Here is an 11,591-nt window from a genome sequence, read left to right on the forward strand (position 1 = left end):
ATGTTCATACTAAGTCAACTTGAACTTCTAGCAGTCAAATAAAACCAAAGTTAACTACCAAGTAGAACAACTGCAATCATTGGGAACTTGTACCACTGCAGACTCACCATAAAAAAATATACATTGATATATGCATTGCTTTTGAAACCTTGATAACATATAAATTATTTGCCTTAATAAATAAATCATTACATAAACATGAATGGACTATATATGAATGTTTAATGTTGTGGCAACATTGCCACAGTTTTCATTATTACGGTTGCCTTGGTTTTTGGTTAACTGCCTTCAGCGCTTACAGTGCTTTGATTATAGCATTCTCTTGTACTGTGGGTAATATGATTACTACACGTATATTTGGTATATAGAATGGCAAGGTCTACATGTCTGTCTGACAGGGTTTGTATAACCTTGAACTCATTTTTACTGTTCATTGGCTAATGTTAAGTTTTCATGGATGAGGTCCTTTTTTGCAATATGTCAACTATGTTTGGTGTATGGCATGTTTCAATTTGTAAGGACTGGACATGTCTGTCTGGCAGCATTGATCTGCTCTTGACCTCATTTTCATGGACTAATGGACTAATGGACAACATATACATGTATTTTAAAAATACTTTTTACATTTACAATATTGATAATGATTTGACAATTTTATAGACAAAGAGAACCAAATGAAAATTAATACTGTCCTTTCTGTTTGTAATTCATCATTGGTAAATCAGAAGGCAGAAATATGTATTGATACAAAATAGTATCCAATAATGTAAGGATTACCGTCCAGTCAATATACAGTCTGCTGCATTATAGTACTTCTCTTATTGACAAAATACAAATTATTGTTGTTTAGCATCAAGTCTTGCTGAACAGTGCTAATGACACTGTTTAATTCAGGATGGTTTCATTATAAACATCATTTGAATTGGAGAGAAAACTTTTAAATTCATTTATTTATTTTTTTTCATTTTTAGGACAAATTAGAGTTTGAACATACCATTGATGAAATCAGGCTTTTCAATCATTAAAAAAATGACACATTAAAATTCAAATGCAAAATTAGAAAGCAAAACAATAGACAGAGTCCATCACATATTTGACAAGAGTTTATACTGCAAGAAATAGTGCATGATTTAAAGAGTACATATTGATAGATTTTAACATTCAAATTATAATGTGAATTTAAATACCCATTTAGGGCCTCAATCTTTGTCTTTTGAAAAATTTTTATATTATCAATTTGCTAAATATAATAACTGACAATAATCAGTGTTTACTAAAACTATACATTATACATTGCAAGGCTAATCATTATGTAATGTTTATGAAATGAATATATGATTTATTACCATGGTATGCTTGAATGACCTTGGATGGGGTCCATATGGGATATTTAGTAAGGACTGAGAGATAGTGAACAATTATTTATGAAGAGATTATACCTCTTTTCAGTTTGTTGATGATGTAATATTGAATTCAGTTTTATTGATTAAGGATGTGAAAAAAATATCAATCAAAGCATAAAGATGTCAGTATACAAGCATTTAATGTCAACACAGAAGGGAAATTTGTTGATTTCTTAAAAAAAGAAATATAAGGAATAGTAGTTTGTAACTTTGTATAAATTTAATTTGAGAATATTGATAGAATATAATTGAGGATTTAACAGATTTGGTGATAGATTATTAATTGAATGAAGGGAACCAAGGTGCTGATAATGGGCATTAGAAGCTTGAGGATGAAAATCTAGATTTAGGGGAAGAATTACTGATGGACTATGATGGATCTATCATCTATACATGTACTACTAATATTAATGTTGACCAGTTACCAGATTAATCAGCATGACTGTGTCCTCAAGCTACCATGTACAGTGATGTTTCTAAAACTCACTTTTAATTATCAGTTTGAATTATCTGGGGAATAGATTTGGATAAGAAAATGGTTTCTGAATGCCTCTGACCTCATCTGAATCATTATTTACTATGGATTTTCTGGGGAATAGTTTGAAGAAAAAACTGATACTCAAATGTCCTTCAAGTCACCTGATTTATATTTATTTCAATATTTAAACATAAGTAATAGCTGTTCCGTAGCAGATGACAAAAGTTTGAAAATAAATATCCAGTGGTTGTACCTGTATATTATCTTGCTTTCATGTTTGTTGTTTTGTATCTAGCAGTTAGTTTAAAAATAAAATTTGTCATTTGAATTGATAAACATTTTGCTATCTAAAGACAATGGGCCTTTTATAACTTGCTCTGTGGTATGGATTTTGCTCAATGTTGAAGGTGACCTGTATTCTGTAGCTGATAATGTCTCCAGTTAGTTTATTTTTATAAATAACTAAATTCGGTGCCTGTGGTTTGCAGGTGCTTTTTAGATTATCAATAATGACTTTTTAATCACTTGTACACCTATGAATTGCTATTATTTCGCCAAAAAAAGCTAAAAAGAATCATAAGAAATTGATTGTTGGTTAACTTGTAATGTTTGATTGCTGTCTCAGTGACATCAAATAATCATTAGATGTTTGTTGTTGATTAACTAGTAATGTTTTCTGGATTACACAATTTTTTTCCAAATTTCATTTTTTGTCTTCATAATTTATTCTCAAAGTACATGTACCTACAAGTAAATAATATCTATACTTGTTTTATCCAGTCAATGTCTTCCCATATGATGCAACTCAGTTATTTTAGAAAATAATCCTGGAATGATGTTAGAAAGGATTGAAAATATATAACTTAAAAAAGTTATGGAAATGAAATGAGAAGTGAAGAATACATTTAAATCAAATGTTGGACTTGAAGCATAATTTCATATTGCAAAGCTGATCATTTTTGAAAAAAAAACAATACATGTAGTTTAAATGGCCTTGTAGAAATCAAAAATAGTTTAAAAGTGTTCTTTCCATTTATTTAATAGATGACATAACCTAGAGGTTTAGAGGACTTCTAATTATAGATTATATAATCAATATTCAATTCACCATTCCAACTGAATATTAAATAACATTAAAAAACTTAACCATAGATGTTTGATAAAGATGGAAGTTCACCAACAGGAATTGACAAATTATGTAGAAATCTGAAATAGAATAAAGTGAATGGATGATACAACCAGAAGGTTCAGGGACTTTTTAGTTTAGATTATACAATCAATAGTCAACGCAGCAGGCAAAGTCAACAACTTCTATCATCAATGATTTGTACTGACTGATTTGTACTGACTTTTGAATAACGTTTGAAGCATTAGAGAAGACTTTGTGTTGCTTGAAGGAAGCATAATAAACACTGGGATTGACAATTTTGAGATTACATACACTGGCGGATCTAGAAATTTTCATAAGTGGGGGCCCACTTACTGCGCTAAGAGGGGGCCCGCTCCAGTCACGCTTCAGTGATTCCCTATAAAAGCAACCAATTTTTTTCCCAAAAAGGGGGGGCCCGGGCCCCCTGGGCCCCCCCTCTAAATCCGCCTCTGACATACAAGTATTTTATACATTACTTGTGAATTTTGTTGAAATATCTTTATAAAACAGATATTTATTATATGACTGTATTAAGAGGAAGCCCCCATTTTGAAGTCCAAAATTTATTGACTTGATAATAAACCAAAAAGTAACATCTTCCTAAAAATGTTTTTGTCAAATTTTATTTCATTCATACAAATCATACAAAAAGCTTGTATAGTACCTAGTGTTATAAGTTTGATGAAGGAAATGGTAGGCCAAACGTTTTAGTTGCCAAAAATTTTTTAGAACAATATTTATTGCTATTTTGTGCATTTTTCCTTTGATCTTTATTTTGTGATAACTTTTCATATCATGCTACTCACATGAGATGGAAAATTATCACTAAAAACTAAGGAGGCCCGCGGCATGGTGTTGCTAATGAAATTGACATGAAATTGACGTCGTCATCATATGTAAAAAAACAATAAACAGATTATCATTGTTCATCTCAACTCGATTGTCTTTCTCACTTTCGTCATTTCGGCTCACGCGGAAATCAATCTCGTTGAGATGTGATCAACGATAATCTATAATTAGCAGAACTTGAAAGAATGCAAACATACAAATGAACTCTGATACACTTCTCCAGGTAAAATTAAATGACAACAGTAAAACCTGTGTTAAAAGCAGATGATTGGCTCAAGGTCCAAATGCTATACAGATTAATCTGAATTATCGCTATTTTGTGCATTTTTCTTTTGATCTTTTTTTGTGATAATTTTCATATCATGCTCTTCGCTTGAGATGGAAAAATTATCGCTAGAAACTAAGGAGGTCATATGGCGTTGCTAACGAAATTGACATTGAAACTGACAACGCTGTCATAGGTAAAATAGCGATAAACAGATTATCATTGGTCATCTCAACTCGATTGCTTTTCTCACTTTCGCTGTACCAGCTCAAGCGAGAAAATCAATCTCGTTGAGACGATCAACGATAATCTATAATTATTACACACATGTAGTACTGAGTACATTAAATATGTTTGAGAAACATTGCAAGGGTAAAACTGGTCAAACCCCTATATTACAAATACATTACATATACCTGTAAATGACATACTTAGAAAGAAATTGATACAGCTTGTACAACACGGAAAACCTAATTGTTAAACTGTGAATTCATTGAACTGCATGAGATGTAACAGTTCAGTCAGTTTCTATTGAATTCTGCTGCTTTCTGACTTCAACTGTTAACATTATGTGGGTCTACCTAGAAATTTAATCACTCACCTAAACTTTTATTTGTTCTCAGTACTTTAAATGTAATTATAGTCCCTGATTGTTGGACAGAGAATTAAAGTGAGAGAATAGGATAGAACTTATAGAAAATAGATCGGAAAAAATTATCTAAATAGTCTTTTAGAATCTGAATTAGTTGTTAATAAACCTAGATGATATAACCTGGAATTTTTTAGTATCAATTGCAAAATCAATACTCAATTCAGCAAGTGAAGTCAACACCTTGTATCACTCCTTTTTGAAAGTTTGGATCATTACTGCCGATATTGTGTTATTTTATAGAAATCCATCAAAATTATTTTCAGCAGTGATTGCATGACACTGAACTTTATACAAAAAGTTTATTTATCTAAAAGACTAATGATATTTTTAAAGATATTTATTGAATAAATTTTATCTAAATTAGGGTTGATCATAATGTAGGGAAACATCCTAGAAAGTCACAACAATATCGTTCTTAGAATAAAAGTGTGCTGCTATATATGTCCTTGCCTAACGACATGCTTCCTCTACTTAGTCTCCAGTGCATTATATTTGAAAGTTACAAAATATCTAATGAAACAAAGGCAGATCAAAATTGACCTGAACCATGTTTAGAACATTTAGAATTTCCATTTAAGAACTTCATAGACCAATAAACACAGTTAATGTTACTATAAATAACCACACATTGACACACAACCAACCAATCAGTGTGTAGCATTACTATATTTAAATCAGGAATAACATGCATTGATTTCTGGTGTCAAAACACTAAATGTCTGTTTCTAATTTTGAAAAATAACTGTTCTTTGCTTGATGTCTTGCTTAGATGTCAGTTTTATTATATTTTTTTTAAATTATCCACTGTTACTTTGAAGCACATACTATCAGCTCAACTGAATGAACAGTTCACTCATTAAGCTTACAGGATAGGTCTTACAAAGTTGAACTGTTTCAGACTTTTGACTTGAAGAAATGTAACACTGAAAAAGTTTTTTTTAAATTAGATAAATAATTCAACAGGCCAATTATAAGGATACTTGCTACTTAGATTCAAAACGAAATTAAAATATAGTCTTTTCGTTGAAAATTGACTGCATTAAATCGTAAAAAATCTTTTATTTGGTACATAACCTTCATAGTTTTCTATTTTTTCTGTTTTCAGTGCTGGACCCAAGAATGACAATATGTATGAATGGGTGTCAACCATTCTTGGACCCCCAGGATCTGTCTATGAAGGGGGCGTGTTCTTCTTGGATATACATTTCTCCACAGATTATCCATTCAAACCACCAAAAGTAAGTTCTTCATGTAACTTTTCTTCCTTCATTCATGTAATCTATATGTTTCCTGACTCATTTACAGGGATAATGAGGGTGGTAATTGGAGTACCTTCATGACGATAAACGGTAAAAATTCTTGCCATATGACGTTATCAGTAACTTTTGGTGTATGTTGATAAAAAATACACTTTCTTTTAGACTATAAAAACATTGACTGATTCCAAATATAACGGTAATGATAATTATTTGAGACCTCTGACGAATCATGATGAAAATATTTTGACCAATCACGGTTAAATTTTAACCAATTTGACGCGACACTAATGGTAGCCGAAAATGACTGGTCGACGTCTGTCGTTAAAGGGCATAACTACCTTCGTAAATGGAATAGCACAATTTCACAATTTTAACAGAAGCTAGATGTGTAAACACACAATACTGAAAATAAGACAATATATAAATGCATTTGACTGTCATTTCTGCTATTAAATTGAGCTATACAACTGAACTGATACTAAAGTTGATATAGAAATAAAAATATGGTGACATGGTATGATTGCCAATGAGGCAAATCTCCAACAATGACCGAATGATGTACAAGCTTTATAAGTCCACAACTGATGAAACATTCATCAGGTATAGCGTATAATAGAACAGAATAGAATAACTTTGGAATGAGATAAATCTTGAATTGAAGAATTTTATCATTGAAAGAACTATGATTATTAGTTGAAACAAAAGGAATATTCAGTCAGTTGACATTTTTGTGAGGACAATAGTACTTTAGTAATATTGACAGCATAAAAAATGTAAGACAAAGTGTATTCTTCTCTGCTAGTCACTCATAAAACATTTCATACTAAAACTGGCTTAAAGTTGTTTGGTGAGATTTATTGGTTTCAATGATTTGATGCCTGGAAGTTTTGACTTTCTGAATGTCAGTCTCAAGACATGAACACTGGTACTGTGAAAGTACTTTAATTTGTGGGTATCAATTTTCGTGGTTTGAGCAACATTTACATGTTCATGGGTTTTTAAATTCGTGGATTTTAGTTTTCTAAAAAAAAAAATGAAAAATTTAAGCCATTTAAAACGAAGGTTACAAATTGTCTGGATTGAAGGAAATTGCTAAGTAAGCATTGACCCATGTAAATGTGTAAATCATAGTGATCACACTAATTAACCTGAGATATAGTGATCAACAGATTAAATACCATCAAAGGTGTTAATTAAGGCATAAACATGTCACCTTAAGAAAACAGTTACATAAACAAATGCTATAAATGTATCTTGAATTGTAAAATAGTTCTTATCAAAAGCAAGCCCAGCATGAAATTATTAATTCCCATACTTTCAAGAATTATGAGGATATAAAATGAACACTTATCATAGCATATCAATACCGGATATCTGACTTTCATGGATCAAAAATATTTTTTTTGAGAATTATAGGATCAAAATTTGTACATTTTAAATTTTCAAAGATTAAATTGGTATAAATCTTCCTGCAGTTGTAGTTCATAGTGTGTTTGTCTTGTGACTTCTATTATAGTATTCTCAAATTTGGCGATATTCAATATATATTCCCTAGATCATATCAGTAGTCAAATATATGGGGATATTTCCATATCTTGATTTGGACAACAGTTATTTTATTTCGTTGGACACTTAAATTCGTGGATAAAGTCATCCACGAAAACCATGAAAATTTGTTCCCCACGAATAAAAGTACTAGCTTCTTCTGCATAAAGTTAAAACAAAGAACGATGCATTATTAAAAATGTAAGTGTTAGCAGAGAAAATTTAACAGCAACTCTTATTTTTTCTATGACAGCTCAGATTGTTTGAGATCCAACAGCTGTAAAGCAGTTTGCCAAATATAAAAGAAAATAAAAAATCTTAACTGATGTAGAGATTTTACTGCATCTTAAAAAAAATGATATAGCACCTAAATACCCTAGTTTACCATATAGTATTGTGTTAAGATTATGACCTTCAAATACTGTGAACATATTTTCTTATGAAATCATAACTAGGTCTAATATAAAAATACTATATATATCCACATACAATGAATGACCTGTATGGATCTTTTATGGTAAAAATCTACCCAGCAGGCTTGGGTGTATTAGAAAGCTTGTTTTCACAGTTCATTGTTTATTAATTTTTATCATTCGTTTGATTGGTTAAAACTTTGTACAAATTAATTTAAATTTGACATCTAATTCTCTGGTTTTGAAATATGTATCACAAGTATAAATCTTTTTAAAGTATAATGTATTTGTTAATGTTTTTTGAACTTCTGTAAAATTATGCTGTCTTTTCCAGGTTACATTCAGGACTCGTATTTACCATTGCAACATAAACAGTAATGGAGTTATATGTCTGGACATTTTGAAAGACAATTGGAGCCCAGCCCTTACAATATCAAAAGTTTTACTATCAATATGTTCATTATTAACAGACTGTAATCCCTCCGACCCTCTAGTGGGAAGCATTGCTACACAATACCTACAGAATCGGCCAGAACACGATAGAGTCGCCAGACAGTGGACAAAACGATTTGCCACAGGATTGTAACGGACTGTTTGCTTGTAGAAAAATGTCTGAATGAGATTTGTCCACGCTGTCTGCAATCTTTTGGAATACAAAATAGAAAAAAATTACATTTGTCATCTTTGTTCATGTGCAGTACAGTGAGGCAAATATTGACTCCTCAAATACTGGATTACTCAAAATGTATTCATTTGTAAATTCAAAGTCTGTGAAACAGATATGAAAACGTATGAATGATTTAAAAGAACTATGAGTTGCATCCAGGAGCACATGGTAGTCTGCTTAGATGACTATAATTCAGTCAGACAGTCGATGAAAGTGTAAATTATTATTAATGAACTGCCAGATAATATTTTAAAGTAATGTACTATTATGTAATTGTATGTGAAGTCTATTTGTATTATTTGTGAGATCTGATTGGGTAAGCCTTTTGTCAGATGTTATTTGTAAGATTTGATTGGGTAAGCATTTTATCACATGTTATTTAAGGGAGTTGAGTGTTTTTAGTTGTACTTGCATGAGCATGTTATGTAAGTTGTTTATATGTATGTAATGTTATAAGAGTTGCTGTTTGAATAATCGTCCTAAGAGCACCTGTTGTTGTGACATTTGGAAGTGTTGAATGTAACATATTTGGACAAGTCACATGACTGGAGTATGTGTGAATAAAATGGCTGGTGATTGGATCAGCACAACATTCAGTAGTCCCCATCTTACTAGTACAAATATGATGAGAAATGGTTGACCTTTTAAGATATATGTTTTATTTGGTTCTGAATCTCTGAAGAAATAAAAGATAAATGCTATAGTTTGATAACATTCAAATCACATGACTGTGTGGAAATCTTTCAAAAAACATTTAGTCAAAATCAGGCAAAGAAAAGAAGTAAAAAATTACATCTAAAATCAACTAGTTTTTTGTTCAGTGTTTTATAGATTTTATATTCAACAAATTACATGATGCAGTGACCACTAACTGTTAAGTTATAAAGATGTTGGGTTACGGTCTCATTGTTGCCAACTTCATAAAGTTTGTTATTACATGTACATGTTCATGTATTACAGAAAGTAGAATAAACAGCATTTTCAAAAAAATACCATTGAAAATTAGTTATCTTATCTTATTTTCATCACCATAACGTGATTGTTTTCTTGGCAACTTGTTCTTAAAGTAATACTTTCTATTCTCCAAAATTAACAAACAAATGTTGTTTTGAGCCATTGTGAAATGGAACTCCATAAAATAGAAGAAAATGAACATGTACTGATTCATGATCATACAATGAACTCTCGGCTGTATTTTAATACTAGTTGTATTTCCTCATGTCATTTCAATTGTAAAACTGTGTTGAAATGAGTGTTAGAGCATACCTAATGAACTTTCATAGATTAGTAAAGGTGTGGGAGAGTTAGAGAAGTTGTTGTATGTATTGTGCTGTGTCTGTTGAGAGAAAGATATTTTGTATTTGAAATTTTGTTATTGTTAGTTCTTTCATATTTTTACTGTAATTTTAATAGAATGGGCAGACAAATATATTGGAAAGGGAACTTGTATTTGCTTTTTAGATCTGATTTTCTTAATGTAGACAATGTCTTCTCGACTACACAAGTTTCAATCAACTGGTTTTTTTTTGTACTACAAACAGCTGTGACATTCTATGAATTTAGCAATGTCTGGCACTAAAAGAAAGCTGATTTTTTTTTATTATATCTAATAACCATGTAATAATAGTCCATTTTATGAAAATATGGAAATAAATTCTTGAAAAATCTGATTAATATTATATTATTTACTTGATTCAATTTTCCATATTTACAATATGCTAAATAAAAGGAAATTAATACATCAATAAAATCTAATGAAAAGAAGTTGGGCTTTTTGAAAATTTATTCTACATCTGATCAGTGGTGAACTTACTTTAGTTTCCTTATTTAAGAAATGAAACAAGTTATTATCCTTTGAACATTGTGTTAGTAAATAGCCTCAGCAAAATGTGTATATTCAACATGGCATGTATCAATTATAAGACGAGAAGTAACAAAACATTTATGGATTTTTTTCAATAAAAATGAAAATTTAGAGCCAAAACAAATACAGATAAATTTGAGTGTATTGTCACATAAAGGGACATAATCATGTTGAGCTACACATCAAAACAAATAATTGAGGTTACCTCCCTTTATACAAGTTGTTATGATTGTCAATAAATTGGTAAACATGTTTATTATATATTGTTTTGTTGTTCTTCACCAAATAAAAGAAATCTTGAACAGCAATTAAATAAAAAGTGTGACAGTACATATAATCATACAATAAATTTAGAAAAGGGATGCACAAAACAGGTTATCCAAATGTTTTCTTTGTTATTTAGAAATATTTGTGTGAGTGACTAACACGGATTTGTAATGTAATTGTCAACTGGCATGTTCACTTACTGGCCATTTTATAACCCATGCTACAAAGAAGAGTATCCCGTTCAAGCAAGAAGGTATGGGTAGTATTTGACCCTTCCATCAGTTTATTTTGTTTGCAGATGCTATATATAAGATTGAAACCATACTTTCTCCAGTCACTAAAAGCTTTTTCCCTTTATTAGGACCGTGAGGGGTGTGAGCGTGCCCCATAAAGGTTCTTCTACATGAATGAGTAAAGATCTTTTTCTTGGTATCTGCAGCACCAGTTGATACAAATAATGGCAGGAGAATTTCTTTGGAGTTTAGTTACCAATTTGATGTGGATAAACCAAAGATTATGGTTGAGGATTCACCTTTTATACTGTGGCCTTTAAAGATATATGTAGAACAATCTTATTAGATTGAGGTACAGTAGTATACTGACATTGAAGTAACTTCCAAGTTTTTAAATCGGCAAAGTGCTCTCTATTTTGCTTCTAATGATTTTTCTAAATAATTAGGACAGGCCTTACAAGAAACTGACTATTTTGTATGTGTTTAAAATATAAAAATAGGAAGATGTGGTATAATTGTCAGACAACTCTCAAACAGAGACCAAAT

At 30.8% G+C, this 11,591-nt stretch overlaps 1 protein-coding gene and 1 long non-coding RNA gene across 3 annotated transcripts in view; both read left to right on the top strand.

The window, feature by feature from the left end:
- The window catches only part of LOC143058684 (ubiquitin-conjugating enzyme E2 E1-like), a 28,296-nt gene extending 17,492 nt beyond the window's left edge, over positions 1–10,804 (top strand). For both annotated transcript variants that reach the window (XM_076232147.1, XM_076232148.1), the window contains exons 4-5: positions 5,903–6,035; positions 8,349–10,804. In XM_076232147.1, the coding sequence (XP_076088262.1) occupies positions 5,903–6,035; positions 8,349–8,600 (385 nt within the window). In that variant the 3' untranslated portion in view covers positions 8,601–10,804. The remainder of the gene's footprint in view (positions 1–5,902; positions 6,036–8,348) is intronic.
- The window catches only part of LOC143059257 (uncharacterized), a 112,157-nt gene that overhangs the window by 27,132 nt on the left and 73,434 nt on the right, over positions 1–11,591 (top strand). The window lies entirely within an intron of this gene.

The sequence above is a fragment of the Mytilus galloprovincialis genome, chromosome 14 (genome assembly GCF_965363235.1).
Source record: "Mytilus galloprovincialis chromosome 14, xbMytGall1.hap1.1, whole genome shotgun sequence".
NCBI classification, from domain to species: domain Eukaryota; kingdom Metazoa; phylum Mollusca; class Bivalvia; order Mytilida; family Mytilidae; genus Mytilus; species Mytilus galloprovincialis.